Source organism: Carassius gibelio, chromosome B14, assembly GCF_023724105.1.
Source record: "Carassius gibelio isolate Cgi1373 ecotype wild population from Czech Republic chromosome B14, carGib1.2-hapl.c, whole genome shotgun sequence".
NCBI lineage: Eukaryota > Metazoa > Chordata > Actinopteri > Cypriniformes > Cyprinidae > Carassius > Carassius gibelio.
Genome location: NC_068409.1, coordinates 28,067,709 through 28,083,812, shown reverse-complemented (window position 1 = coordinate 28,083,812; position 16,104 = coordinate 28,067,709). Strand labels below are relative to the sequence as shown.

General features: G+C 37.1%; 1 protein-coding gene across 4 annotated transcripts in view; it reads right to left on the bottom strand.

Annotated features, from left to right (window-relative positions):
• LOC127971009 (phospholipid-transporting ATPase IA) overlaps positions 1-12,947 on the bottom strand; it is a 122,174-nt gene extending 109,227 nt beyond the window's left edge. Inside the window, exon 1 of one of the 4 annotated variants that reach the window (XM_052573748.1) lies at positions 12,598-12,947. In XM_052573748.1, the coding sequence (XP_052429708.1) occupies positions 12,598-12,646 (49 nt within the window). In that variant the 5' untranslated portion in view covers positions 12,647-12,947. Of the gene's footprint in view, positions 1-11,411; positions 11,522-12,597 lie in introns of those variants that run through there. The other 3 variants (XM_052573746.1, XM_052573745.1, XM_052573747.1) reach the window with 3 other exon arrangements.
• Positions 12,948-16,104: the final 3,157 nt, after the last annotated feature.

Genomic DNA, 16,104 nt, shown 5'->3' with positions numbered 1-16,104 from the left:
ACGCGAAACATGTCTTGTGGAAATCCTGCAGAATACAACCAATCCAATGACGACTTCAACACTCCTCAAGTGTTTCCACTTTTGTGTCCCATATGCATCAGACGTTTAGCCAAGGATCTGTGGACGTGACGTCTGAGACTAATATACATGTGACAAGTTTTATATGAAGGGCTTAAAAAAATAAAATAAGCTGTAGTGGTCTATAGTTTACACAGTCCCTCCGGGATTTAGCGAATCTGTGATCGATGAATTTATCAAATTTAGCAAGATATTGCAAATTTTTGTAATTGCCGCAGATTTTCAAAAATTTTTGGGATTAGACCCATACCCTGACATCATCGCAATGCGCATTCAGTCATAGAAAGTTTCCAAAAATGGAATAAACCACATTGCGTTCTCTTCATGACCAATTTACAAGAGCTACATTGGACAAACAAACCGAAAGCAGAATGAATCCACGCTACTAGTTTGAGCTGTGTAGTCCGTTTATCTGCTCGAGCCGGAGCCGCGGGCTAATCTCGATCACGCAACACCATATTATACACAGCGCTGGGAGATACAGTGAAGAAAGCAGTCGAGTTCCCCACGGAATCAATAACATCTCTGTGAAATCTTGTGAAAAGCGTTCAAATTCAGCAAAGAATTCTGTTAAAACTACAGATATCAGAGCAAACGCCACTGATGTGGAAGCCAGGAAAAACATTGTTCGATAAACACAAATCACCACCATTCACCTTGGATTTAACATAGTAAAACTAGAGGAACAACTTGTGGCAGAAAAGGTCTAATGTTTTCTAGTGTTTTTAAATGTCTGAAAGGTTTTCCCAGCACTTCAAAACTTTAAGTGTTACTGAATTTGAAAGTTATTTTTAATGTGATGACATTATTTGTTCATCCTTCATAGGTTGCCCCCATTTATAAAATAAGCAAAGACTTATTTAAAAATAAAAAAGACATTAAAACCTCTAGTATATGGCTGCAGAGAAGTACTTCTAGAACATTTCCACTCCCTAATATAATATAATATAATATAATATAATATAATATAATATAATATAATATAATAATAATAATGTGATGTATAGCAGATGAGCAAATACTCATAACTCAACATTTTGCTGAAATATTTGTAGCTGGACAATAAATTTGACATTTGTAGAATTTTAAACCTACAAGTAAGTGTATTTGTACATATATACCCGTGCCACTTGAGAGTGGTTTTGTGGTCCAGGGTCACATATACTACCAAAACACTCTCAAAATTTAGTTGCAATGTAAGGATTATGAATCTAATCTTCTTTAGGGAAATTAATGTCCAAAAAATAATAATTAACCACCACAATACTTGCACAATGTTGTGCAACATTACCAACAAAATCAATATGGACATTTATGAGTATTCATTATATCATCTACCCCTACATCAGCCTACTAGCAAACAGGTCTGCTTTGAAGGTCACAGCCTATGGACACCATGAATATAACCAAAGGGAAGAGGGAATGAGAACAGGTGTGCCGACTGAGAGTCACCTCTCTCTGAAACAAAGGGGAAGGAGAAACAACAGGACAGAGAGAGATGACACAAAAAAACCTGAAAGACTAATAGCAAGTGAAAAGGAAGCTGATGGGGAGGAATAGAGAGAGAGGAAAAGAGAGTGAGTTAAAAGATAGAGTGAGAGGGAAGTGTCACCAGAGGGGAAGCCTCTGGGGGCAGGATCAATGGTGGCAGAAGCTGTAATGAGGTTGGAGGGAGGCCAGATTTCAGGATTATTGCTCGTGTCCGCCAACAGATAGGCAGCCAGAACAATGGCACTGGGGTCACACAATCCAGAGGGGTGCCCACTGGAGGAAGAGGGGCATAGAGGCCCTATTCTTGACTTGGCACTCTCTGATACAGCCGTTTGTGCATGTAAGATACAGGCCAAATGCAGTGGGAACGAAAGATGGCAAAAGGGAGACAAAATGTGTGTCATTCTTCCTTTGACACACAGGCATTTCTCTCCAAAAGGGATTATGTTGATAGCATCACTTCCTGACAGCAAAGCCTTATTTTGACATTCTGTCACGAATGATTTCAAAACTCTTGTTAGAAAAAAAAAAAAAAAAACTATTTAGATATTGGCATTTCTACCATATGACGACGTTACTGAAATCTGTCACTTGCATTTGATTCTCAATGAATATACAAAATGTCAATCTCATGTTCTGAAAGGCAAAGTTTACACAAAAATGTATTTCTCCCACATACTTTGTACTATCCTGTTAACTTTTTTCCTTAAACTTTGCACAAAATTGGAATATCAAATAAAGCATTTGCGAATAAGCACCGTTTCCATCGTCGAGTCGAAAAAAAAAGTAACTTCCTGATAAACTGGCACTAAATAATCACTAAGAAAAGTAGGAGAAGCCACTGAATATAATAATTCTCAAATCTAATACAATTACTCGTGCTTCGACTGAGCAGATGAAACACAATAAATGCGTGTTGCTTTCAGGGGTGAATGTCAGCTGTTTGGAAACAAAGTTGTGGTAGACTGTTCTGGGAGGCAATTATACAGAAATACTTTGATGACAGATTTTTGTTGGGCACTCGGGCAATGACCATAACAACATTTCAGATGCTATGCAACAAAATAGGTCCGCTGGTTAGTCAGGTTATGCCGTCCCATAGCGCAAAGTCACTTTTTTTGAATGCTCATGCAAGATTTAAAATGCATTTCCATCTCCCATTATTTGAATGGACCCTTTTTCGGACAATTCAAAAAACAACTTTTTGCTATTTAAGGGATTTCTTTTCAAATCACTTGTTTCTGATGCAATACTTCAAAACACGCATAAAAAGAGGGTGATGGAAATATAGCTATAGACTTGCAATGAAAGCTGATTTTCAAGTAGTCTAGGCATGATTAACTCAAGCATAGAGTAATTAGAAAGCAAAGGTTTCTGTTCTCTTTTTTTAAAGGTGTGCTAACCACCATCAACCTCAACTGCTGTTTAGACAAAGCAGTCTCTAAAAATTATTTATAATAAGTTACAATTTCAATGTATCTTCCGTACTACTATAATACAACCGAGTATTGCAGCTTTGACTCCTGTTTGTGTGTGTCTGTGGAGAGGGGGGTTGACTTTCGAAGGATTACAGAGGCGTTGCTGTCAACACTAGTATTATTAAATGGACGCAGTGGCATTATGACAGACACAACAGAGAATGCCATTACCATACATGACCTGTTTGGCATTCTAATCACTCAATGCATAAAAAAAAAAAAAGAAATGTATCCTGGCAGGCCAGGGAGCTGACAGGGGGGTGAGGCAGCGTCTGTTGAAATGAATGACACAAGGCCAGGTCTTATCCTGCACATAAACACACCAACACGAGAGTGAAAGAGAGACAGAGGGGAAAATAGCAAATGCATGGCTTGATGTCAGAGGTTCAATGCAAGGCAGCATTTATGGAGTCTTCAAGGGGGATGGGCTGAAATCACTGCTTTGAGTCTCAGGGGCTCATGTAACCAGCTCTGAAATTGGGCTACTAGATCACAAATTCAGCCAGAACACCTGCACTGAGGTTTTTTTTTTTTACCTGGTATGGAAGTACAATGCCTATGATTACGGTTATCCAACATGCCAAACCTCCAAGATGACAGGCTTATTTATACCAAGTCTGATTTTTTTATTTTTTTGGTAATCTGTGCAGGGTTGTCTAGCCCTCGCAACCAAAAACACATTTCTTTTGTGACATTTCGCGACGCTCTCGCTCTGATCAGTGAATGTCTGTTGTGCTCTCAGTGCTCTGCTAAACGGGAGCGCGCGCTCTTCCGGGAGAAGTGCCCTTAGGACCCATATAAGGAAATTCCGCTCCATTTAACGTCACACAGAGCCATACTCGAAAAAAACTTTCCGAAACTTGTGGCAAACCGGAAGGAGTATTTTTGGAACAAAAAAACGTACAACTTAATTTTTGAAACTTGTCCATGTTTAGCATGGGAATCCAACTCTTTAACAGTGTAAAAAACTCAGTATGCATGAAATAGCATTTCACCCCCCCTTTAACACTAATACTGGACATAAACAAACACGTTAAATATAAAGTATTAAACACAGGTAAATTGATATATTTGGAGTAAAGTTGAACTGAACTGAGTGATCAGTTACTCAGCGCTCGGGACCGCACGCCTCATGACGAGACCGACGCAACGCCACAGAAACAAGAAAGAGATGCATTCTAACATAACTGTGGCATTAAACTCAGTTAGTGAGTGCTCGTTTACAATATTGCATATATATAGATCGTTCAGATTACTTGTTAAAGTGCAATGAAATTCCTTATATCTGCAGACGATGTACGTCTGTTTGTGGATGGAGACTTTGTACTGGGCAAAATGTATTCGCATGCATCACATTATAGTGCGGTGTGCATGAAAATAACAACAAGGTGGCAGAGCGAACTTATCATCCATAGTGGTTCTCACGTAGTCCTACGTCATCACCACATACTGAGTGTTTTAAGTTGAGTCATCAGTCTTTAAGAAACTACGTGAGGAACACTATGGATGATAAGTTCGCTATGCCGCCTGGTTATTATTTTGTCTTTACTTTATTTGTTAGCCAAGAAAGAGCTCTCTCATGTATGAGAAGACTGCGTTGCCGTGTACCAGCCATTAAATGTGCGGGACACCAACTCCTTGTTTCCTCTCTCTTTCATTTCATGGAATTAATGACTTATCAGAGTCAAAGCGGTACAACTTCTTCAGCGACTACACGTTCTAATCCTCTTTTGCGCGCATGCACTGTGTGTGTGTGTGTGTGTGTGTGTGTGAGAGAGAAACGCGGTGCTGAAGTGAAACAGCTTGGCAGTTTGATAGCCAAATTATAATATATAATAAATAAATAATAATAGTTATTATTATTATTATTATTATCTGATACATTAATAGGAGTATGAGCCTAATATCGTCTTGATTATCGACTAATTTCATTCATCCTTGCTCAATTCAAGTTTTTTAATAGGCCTAATCAAAAAAAAAAAATTACTGACCCAAAACTTTTGAACTATTGTGTATTTTAACACATTCTAAGGAAAGTGAATTTGGTTGTAAAATGTGGTTGTCACTACTTTAAGGAAGCCATTTAGGTAAACACCCAGAAAAGGAGTGACAGCTACATTGAGCTGTAGTGCGTACGTGGCTTTAGTCACATTGGACCTGGTATGAAGCCTTTAATCTTCTGGTCTGCTGCAGAAATGGTCAAAGAATAGTGAGCAGCAATAGTGAACATGCTGAAGGCACCAGGTGAAACAGTCCTTACTGAACACTGTTGCTTATGGACACTTAACCAAAACCGTAAGAAAGGAACTAGTCACACGGCTCAAAAAGCCACTTGGTTTGAAGCAGAGGGTTAAAATGCAGATACGTGGCTAATGCCTGATAATACCGGGGTGCCCCTGGCTTAAAGTAAATCGGAGTAGAGGACACCAAGACACTGAGTGCTGCTTAATTAGTTAAAAAGACTGTGATGTGTTTTTCCAAGAAACAGGGATGCTGTAATGGGTCTCGATGAGTGACATTTGGTCCAGCCATGTGCATTAGCTCCAAATCTGTCTTTATGTATTCTGCTCAATATGTGTGGATGAACAGGTTTAAAAAAAAAAGTCATCGGTATGAGTGGGTGCATGTGTGTGCATACTTAATGCATTAATAAATCCATATGAAGGGTTCTTTTACCATCTGCATCATTCATCTAGGGTGGATTAATACTTCAGTACATGCTATATAATATGTATTCATGAAGCCACAACCTCCTCTTGAGAGGATTTAACTCCTCAATGAACAGAGAGCGTATAATATGACTATCAGAAATCAGAGTAACCGCTGATTGCGAGCATACACAGCTGAATTAACTAGGGTCAAAGCAGAAATGAAGATCCAGCTTCCACATCCATCCCAGTGAGAGCAAAACGACGAAATAATGATTAAGACCTAGAATCCCTCTCCTCGCTCACTCTGTTCCTTTGAAGCAGAGCTGAAACTAACTAGGACTGTCTGAGGGATGGGAGGAGGGGCGGAAAAATGAAGGATTAACAGGGTGCTCAGAAAAGAGAGAGAGAGGGAAAGACACTAGGATGGATTCATGAATGATGAAGCAGATTTCATGCACCATGTGTATCTGTTCATTAAAGAAAAAAAAAAAACCACAATAGACTGGATTCTGTGTGCACGCATACAAGCACCTAATCCTAACTAACTCTTCCACTCTTAGCCATTATTTGCTATTATCATAATTTGAACACCCCAAATTAAGTAAATAATCACTACTTATAATACATTTCCAATAACAAATGATTTCAATTATCAAAGCTCTGCTTTGCATGTTCCTTTAATAAATATTTCAGCCAATTTGATTATGTTTACCACATTTAAATCCATCCCACATAATTATCACAAAATCAGCACATGAAAATGTCAAATAAAATATTAAAAATATATTTTTTTTTTATATATGTTTCAAGTTCAACACCTTTTGCTCATCCAATGACAATCAGTGTGGTCCAAATCAATAACAACAAATACTTCATTGTACAGACATTATAAAATAAATATATTACTGTTGAAAAGTTTGGAATCAGTAAGTTATGTATTATTTTGTTTTTATACGTTTAGTACGCATTTTTCTTTTGAACTCTGTATTCATCAAAAGAATCCTGAAAAAAATGTGTCAGTTTAAACAAAAATATAAATAGATGTATTAAGCAAAATAACCATTTTGAACATTGATAACAACAAGACATGTTACGTGAGCACTAAATCAGGAAATCTGAATGATTTCTGAAGGATCACAAGACACTGAAAACTGGAGTAATGGCTGCTGAAAATTCAGCTATATATATAACTATAAATAATATATAAATATATCAAAATATGAAACACTGAAAAAGTTTCAAATTGCAATAATATTTCATAATATTACAGTTTTTACTGTACATACCAAACAACGCAGATGCACAAACATTTCGCAATATCGGTGATCAGCAGACAGACAGTCATTGAACTGAACCAATAGATGTTTGAAACAACATCAGAGTTTGTACTAGTTTTTTAAGTTTGTGACTCTCTGCCTGAGTTTTGTCGATAACCAGAGGCGACACAAAATTTGGCAGAGGTGGCCGCCTCATAATTCTCTATGCAGGGAAAACCCTGAATAAGAAAGCACAGTACAGTAGGTGGTAATGGGTAACACACCTTGCAATTGGCAGTGTTCACAGACTTCAACTTCTCCATTACGTAACAGTTCATCACAGCACCAACCCATCTGTGACTAACAAAAATGTAACACTACATCGTCGATAATGATTTGCAAGCCATTTAGCCATCACATTTGAGACGACAAACCAATAAAGTCAGTGATAACAGTGTGTGCCCATTTCAAATACGGTGACACAGATGACTTTCATTACTCTGAGTGTAAATTGTCAATACGCTGTGGCTATTTCAGGCCTCTTGAACGAAGAATCACTAGAGGTACTGACAGATCTAACGCATCCATCTTCAAAAGTGTCAAGGTAAAAATAGCAAACCAGCAGCCTTGTGAAACACACTCTGTCTGCAGGGCACGAAAATGAGACTGTCTGACACCAACTCTACAGCCATTATGATGGGCACACAGCCTAAATAGGCAACATTCCAACAATCTTCATATGTTTGCATCATTATAAAAAGAAAAGTGTGTAATTTCTGCAGCTTGTCATTGCATCAATCTGGGATAAAATAATATATATATATATTTTTTTTTATCTTTTTTTTTTTTGTAGAAAATATACATATTTTTTATTCCAGTATTTTATACAAGTTTACTCTATATTTCTTTACACAGAATCATAATTCCAATTCATTTCCAATGATTTACATGATCTGATGTGCATTAACTAATATTACACGATATCTCTGTTGCGCCATTTGGTTTACTACACACACACACACTGAAGTGTGTGCAAAGCTTGCAGTGACTTCAACATCTTGTCTTCACTCTAAATGAAGAAATAAATTCATGAACAACATCTCCAGAACTGCTCTGAGTCACTTCATGAGTATTTTATCATTTAAATTGAAGTAGAACTAACTAACACAGAAATATAAAAGCTATTTATGGCAACCTGTCAAAATAAAAGTCTGGTTTAACTTGAATACATTGCAGCAGAAATGTATTTTGTTCAGCAGAATGTACTACTACTACTAAAATTATTAAAACTTTCTTTTTTAATGAATGATCACACAACATTTCTTTCATGTTTTAATTTTAATAGTAAATCCCCTTTGTTTGTCAAAAAAATTAAGTTTAATATTTCAATAGTTTAAAGATACATTAAATTAACATTTTATGCCTTAATTTGATGACCAGATCCACAGCACAGACTTTCTGAGGAAAATAAAAACATTTCATAAGGCTTTTATAAGAATAAATTGGAATAAATGAAGTTTTTTAATGCATTCAAATAATTAGACATGCTACAACACAGAATTTGGTAACAATAAAACACATGGTGAAAGAAAATAAAAGATTTCATAGGGCCCTAAACATGTAATGTTTGTATAGCTTTTAATAAAATGATATGACATTGTATCATCAGTTTGTTCAGACATTGTTTATCTTCAGTTCTCTCTTCACAGCAGTTCAGTCAGTTTACTGTTTGAATTGCTCCGGGATATTGGTTTGTTTTAACTCAGAGGGAGTGTCAGACTCAGTTCAATAATGGATCTATTGTGTTTGAGGAATAAATGCACTTTTCCTACCGTTACAATACAATGGGGAATTTGTTTTTTACATAAATTGGAATTATCGGAATTTGTATTAAGAGTTTCTAAAGTTTTTACCAGTTTTTGTGTTGAAAATGACATGGCAATGTTAGTTTTCAGTGTGTATTAACGATCTTTGAGCACATTTACGGTGGGATCTGAGTGGCTTTTTCCCCATTTGTGAACAAATTGTCACTTATAAAATGTGATGTGAATACAGATGACAAAACCCTGACCAAAACCATGAGTTTTGTATTATCATAGTTGGATGAAGTCAGTGTATAGTCAGTGGAGGTTGGTTAAAGGACACATGAAATGTTATTGCATTTCCCTGCTGAATAAAAAAAAAACAAAAAAAAAAAAAAAAACGGACTGATTGTAGTTGGTCATCCAGCCCGGTCTTTGCTGGTCAGAAGGCTGGGTTTAGAGGGGTTTTGACCACTTCCTTAGTTGGTCAGGCTGAGAGACCAGCTGGAACAACCAGCTAAAACCAGCTTGATCAAGATGGGAGACCAGCTTAAAACAGCTTAGTTTAGGCTGGTTTTAGCAGTTTTTTTTTCCCAAAAGGATAGAATAATCATTATTATTAATCGTGATTAGAATTTTAATCAAAATAATCATGATTATCAGTTTAACCATTATCGTGCAGCCCTACTACATGCTGATGCAACAGATGTATTTTACAGCATTATGGTTAATGATTAATCGATTAATTGATCATCAATTTAAACGACGATTGACCATGGAAATGGAAATTGACATCCCTATTCCAAAGTTACATCTTTAAAAACACTAAAATGCAAAACTGTAGCAAATCTCAAAATTAATATCCATGTTTCACACACCATTCATGTTAATGTTGTGTCCACCAGAGTTTTTAGCAAGTTGAAAGTGCCAGGTTCTCTGCAAAAAACACATGAGCACTGTCTTTATCATGATACATTTTAAAAAACGCAGTGCTCCAATTTAGAACAACTGAAAAAACATGCCAGCCTTGGGGAAAAAAAAGCTTTGGGGGACAGACACGCAGCTTTAGTCCACTTGTAGCATTTTAAATGAATAATTTAAGTTTTAAAATTGGCCTTTTACCTGTGATAAAATAAAAAAAAAATTATAAGCCCATTAGTATCGGGGAAAGATTTTAAAATACATGTATACCTAGTTAAAACAGTATGACATAACTTTAGCTGAACTAATGGCCTGAGTGACAGCCAGGGCTATCTGTTTGTTCGCTCAGCTGAAGATCGGGTGATTGTTCTGGAAACAGCTCCAAGAAAGCGGTCATTGCTTTGCGAAAAGCATTTGGTGTTAATAGCTACATACTTCACCTTTTTAAAAAACCTACCTTGCATAGCTAGAAAAATAAAGGAGGAAAAAAAGTTACAGCTGCATTGCAGATACTGGCTGGGTTGTGGGCTGGACAATAAAAAAAGTTATCTGGAAAGGTCCAGCCAAATTTTTTACATTTTTTTTTTCTTCCCTTAGGTACCCAGCAGGCCTGCCCACTTCCATCGGTGTGGGCTTCACTCTGTGATCTTTGCCTCCAATCTGAGAACAGTGCCACCTCCGCTTACCAACCGTCACGCAGATAAGGCTGCTTTGGCAACCACCCCAGCCTGGCCTGGCTAGCGCTCTAACGTACCCAAAGCAAAGATACACATGGGGACTGAGGAGGAACTGAAGACGGAGTAGGTGGTAGGGTGAAGCTGGGAGATGTTAGACAGGGTACAAGTGGATAAGGTTGACACTCTGCCAAGGTCCCGCCCTACCCGCCACGGGCCAGCCTGATGCACTGCAGTGATTACAAAAAGACAACACAATGTGCCGCACACCAAGGTCTGTGGAGAAAGTAAAACCGGTGCAAGCAGCAATAAATAATGCATTTCAAAACAGGTTTCTTGCCTTCACTCAAACTGGTACAGTGTAGGTCAGGGGCCTGATCGGACATGCAGGATTATTGATCGCTCAGTGCTGAGAAGTGCTTGCACTGACGAACAAGATACTTTTCAAACACGGTAAATGTAGCGGCAGGAGGCATGGCGATGTGCTCCAAAATCAAGGTTAAAACCAGTCAGATGCTTTTTCCAACTGAAAAACAGCAAGATGAGAGCTGAGCTCTAGGTCGACAGAGCTGTTTAATGTCTTACTGACTGTATTTTCACAAGCGCTTGTGAAAAGAGTGCAATCGGCCCTTGCTAGAGCCTCTTAAATTAATAAAGTCAAATGTATTGCCTCTATTTCATCTCCTTCAAACTATAGTGACTATGACGCATCGCAGGCTGCATTGGATGCACTCTTCCCAACCTAACATTCCTCCAGTATCAACAAGTCAATGGCACAAGGAAGTAAAATTGTTCAAATATGCTGATATTTCAATCAGTCAACACTATTTCTGATCAGCCCTTTGACTGCAAATCAAACTCAAATACATGCAAGCAGTCTGATTTTTAACAAGGAATGTCACTGGAAGCATGACATTTTATCCAGGATGCAGACAGACTAACATGAGAGACAGATAGAAAGTCTGATCAATATATCCATCAGACACAGAGCAGACACCATTACACATCTATGCAAATAAAAAAAATTAAACAAATATACGAAAGAAAGTGTCCGCCATACCCAAATACTGCAGGTGAACCACATCGGAGCAAGCATCTTGCTGATGCCGATTCATATTCCGTTCACTTCAGTCTTTCCCTTTCGAAGTGCGAGACCAATATCCTGCCTCGAAAGACGGATTAAAAGACGAACCAATAGCATTCGAGCGCAAACTGTGAATGCACATTTCATTGGTTGGAGCTACTGAAAGAACACGCCCCTCAATGAACCGTGTTAAGTATCTGAACGAGACTCATACAACGCTTTTTTTTATATAATGGATGTATTTCATATATAGGTAAATATAAATATAATTTGTTAAAATGGAGGGAAAATATAGATGTGTTTTATTGTCATTTGTAGATATGCATATACACTATTTCTGTAGTCAGATTTAGTAGTTTGTATGCTTGACATTTTACGCAAATAACAATAAGAGTTGCTTGTGAACACTCGATCGAATCGGTTGAGGGAATGATTCAATGAGTTACCTTCATCTACTGATCCCACTGATCTAGAGATTATTATACAGATCATTATACAAATCAGTTCATAAACTGCAGAAAAAGTCACAAGAGATTCAAAAGCATCGAATCACCGGAATTAATCTTTTAAGGACTCAAAAGACTCGAAACATTGGGAAGAATCAAAACTCAATCCACCACCTGTAGTTATTTAAAGTCATATGAGTTATTGACATTTATTTGTAAATTATGTTTATATGATTAGGAGAGCAAGGAAAATTCTTGACATCAACAGAAAAATAATTGACATTGAAACAGCAGTGTTACAAAAGAGTCCTGGCCTACATCGTATGACAAAATAAAACAGAAATAATAACATTAAGGAGGGGAATATGTCAATAAAAACGTAACGTTAAGTGAATAAATAATGAAAGCTGATGACGGTCCTGAAATTAACTAACGTAGCCTACATGAGTAAATGTCCTATGGGACCATTATGCATTTCACCTTTACAAATACCCACATATATTATAAATATCAAATCCTGCACACTGTCATTGAAACCAATTGTTGAAACAACTTATTTGCAAGCTGGAATCACGCAATGAATCGCAATCCAATCTGATATCTGATGACGTGCTCTCGCAACAGTTGTCGAGCACGAGAAAGATTGTGCACATGACACGAAACTCTAGATAACGGATTCAGACTGCCAAAAGATCCTCGCTAAAAACGTGTCTTACCTTCGGCTCGGGTCCGGAGATCCGACATAGTTCTCTGAACGGGTGGCATCGGTCCACCTGTCAAATGAACGCATAAAACTCCGCGTCGCGTTTCTCTCTTCCCCCGTCTAGGGATTTTAAGCGCCGGTGACCGTCACCAAAGTAGCTTTCCCCAACTCCCGTGACCAGTAACCATTTATTTAGTGTTAGGATTCATGTTGTTGTTGATGAACACCGATAGTTCCGCCCTCAATAACACGCTTCAGCATCAGCGCGCTAAACTAAAAGCCGAATCTCCGCAGAAGCCAGAACGCGCATGAATCGATAAGCGGTTAAAACATTGAATGTGAGCGAGCTCCGCCGCTTCACAAATTGGACCGTACCAACTAAGAGCGCAGAGGGGGACTAGTCGCAACATATCGCATGAAGACTGATCATTCTCACTCTGAATAACATCAGTTACTTATAAAAACAGTATCTCTGTAAGTTCAAATAAGACCAGGTCTCAAGATTTACAAAATATGATTCACACTATGCTAAATAAAAACTAAACCAAAATATTTCCCCTAATATGATCTGTTTTAAAAAGGTCTGCTGGAGATTCCCTCTCTGCAGTTACTCTTATTGTTTCGAAGGGGATTGCAGAGACAATGACAGCCCACTATTTCTTTATTTTAGGCCCTGAAGCAATCACGACTCTTCAATTGCCTCTCATATTGCAGCCGGAAAACATTATGGCTTTGGTGATATGATGAGGGTTTGCTCTCAACAAACCACATGTTGATGGACGAATTCTCCTATTTCACGTTCGTTTTCTTGTTCAGGCCAACTGCTGTTAGTATTAGGGATGTTATTATAATTAGACAAATGGATCAAATTAAATGAACAAACATAGAACAGAACTCATATAATAACAATTAATTTTTTTCATAAACATTTTGCCATGTTTCCGCCTTTATTCTGAAACTGCATAAAAGCCTGAATAAGGCGCACACATCAATTTTGTATATCTTTCATTGTATTGTACTAATAATATAAGATCTATGAAATCGCAAGCCACAAATAATAACACGTCTTATTTCCAAAGCTTTTTTCTTCTCTCAATCTAGTGGGCATCCAGCCGCCTGCTCAGGGATTTGGGTCTATTGCTCCTGAGGTTGCCTAGCAACAGTGACAAGATGCCTGCCTCTTTGATCATGTGCGCCGCGGTTTTATCTTTGAGCACAAATCAGTCTAAATAATGACTCATCCTCTCAATACACACACAGACACGCGCTCTCATTCACAGACAGCTACAAATAGATCAAGCTTTATATGAATTATATATCAACACATGAACGTCCAACCTCGTTCCCACCCTCCATCTGTGCTGATCAGAAGAACATTTTGTATAAACGCTGCATATAATATAGCCTATGTAAAATGTGTATTGACACTGTACATTTATATAAATTATATAAAATACATGCAACTTCCCATTTCAAAAGTTGTCTTTTTAAATTAATATTACATCTGAAAATGAATAGGCCGCCTTTATGTAGCTACTTCCTCACATAAATGTATTGTGTGGCTTCAAAAGTCTTGGAATAGCCTATAGCATGAGTCATGGATGACCTTTATTACTTATTACGTACTTTTGTAATGCTTTTGCATCCTTTTTGAGTAAACAATGACAGTATATTCATTTTGGAGTGACATATTTCTTCAGACTAAACAGCTCGGATAGTATATAGAGAGATATTCTAGAGAGAGAGGTTGGTAAATAATGTGTGTGTGTGTGTGTGTGTGTGTGTATATATATATATATATATATATATATATATACTTGTAATTCAATTAAAAAGAGGAAAAAAAGAACCGTTCAATTAATCAAAACATCTTGACTCATTCATATAAGCTGCATGCACAAAATGTCAATGGTTCTTGCTATAAATCCATGGAGTGACGTCTCGCTCTCCACTAAAGAGGGCCTAGAATCTTCTGTGCTCATAGCAGTGGTCAGAGGGCATCTCTGTGATAAATCAGCCAGCTGCTCCATCAGAACACTCAGGCAACACAAGATCTGTATTCACCGCAGGCTATGAGTGTGATCTACGCTTATTGACAGATTAGACTTACTGCATGTGGTTTGGACCATGAAATATTAAACAGTGCCCATGCATGTATTTATAAATAGCATGTTTAATCCTTTCTCTTGAGAATGAGAATATAGGTTTGAACAGTGATATCCATATGAGTTCAAAATTGACTGGACTAGAATAAAATAAAAGGTTGTGCTTCAGACAAAAGCCAGAAAGGGTCATGAAGAGTATCAACAGCAACACCTGTCAGTCAAAAGTCGGATGGCTCCATCAGTCCTGGGCAGCGCTGGCAGTCTATCAACCGATATGATCAGAAATGCCCCTTAGAATTGATGGATCTACTAACAATAGCTGAGAATTGTGGGATACTAAAGCATAAAAAAAACAGACTTAGCAGATATTGACTGAGGAATCTAGTTAAAGCATAGACACTCTGCATGCTTAATTTGCTCATAAACTCTGTTTGTCTGAACATATAATGCACAGGGAAATATGGGCCCTAAAGAGATTGTCTGGATAAAAGAAATTATATATATATTTGCAATTACTAGAGCTATTTCTACCTAAAAAGATTAAACATAGTTTTGTTGGTATAGATTAATGTTTTTAGGTTAATTCAGATATGTTAAATAATATTTTTGACTTTATTTGGATGCTATGTAGTATTGAATCATTCAAGCATCATATTAACTAAATCAGTTTATTCGACTATATAAATGCATGTTTCATTTTATGTGAGATTACATGATTTTAAATGCATTTTTACATTTATGCATTTATTTATGTGCAAAAACGTTTTATGATAAAAGTGCACTTTTAAACGAGTAAACAACTTGTTCTGTAGATTGGTGCAATTCATTGCTCAGTAAGAGCAGACTCTGCCTCCTGCTGGAGAACTACTATCAGTGAGGCCATCGCATTTTGAATTGCCTGAGAACACTTTTTCAATTACACAAGCAATATTTACCACTTCTTTATCAGTCATACAATTCTCCATAATCCTCTTATAAAGTGACGAGCCACAGGTAATGAATTCCACAGTTAAGCTCTGAAGTTAATTTATTTAGTTCATTGAACCATATGTATAAATCACCTGAAATATTCAATTTAATTATGGGATTTAAACCAAATTAATTCCTTAAATCACTGCAAACAACAAGGAATTATATTATTATATTATTATATGCATTGTTCTTTATGGGATGGTTGGGTCAATCATCTCCACGACACATGATGATCCCTGACTTAATATTTATAAATCATTCTTAAATATGCTTTCTTGGAGATTATTATTCTCTAAAATGCTTGGTTTGATGGTGATGACAGCAGTGCCAAAACAGAGATAATTATAAAACCCGAATTTAATAAATTGTACACATTACTACCAATTAACAGACAATTACAAATATATATTATTATAATTGTATTATTATTATTATTATTATTA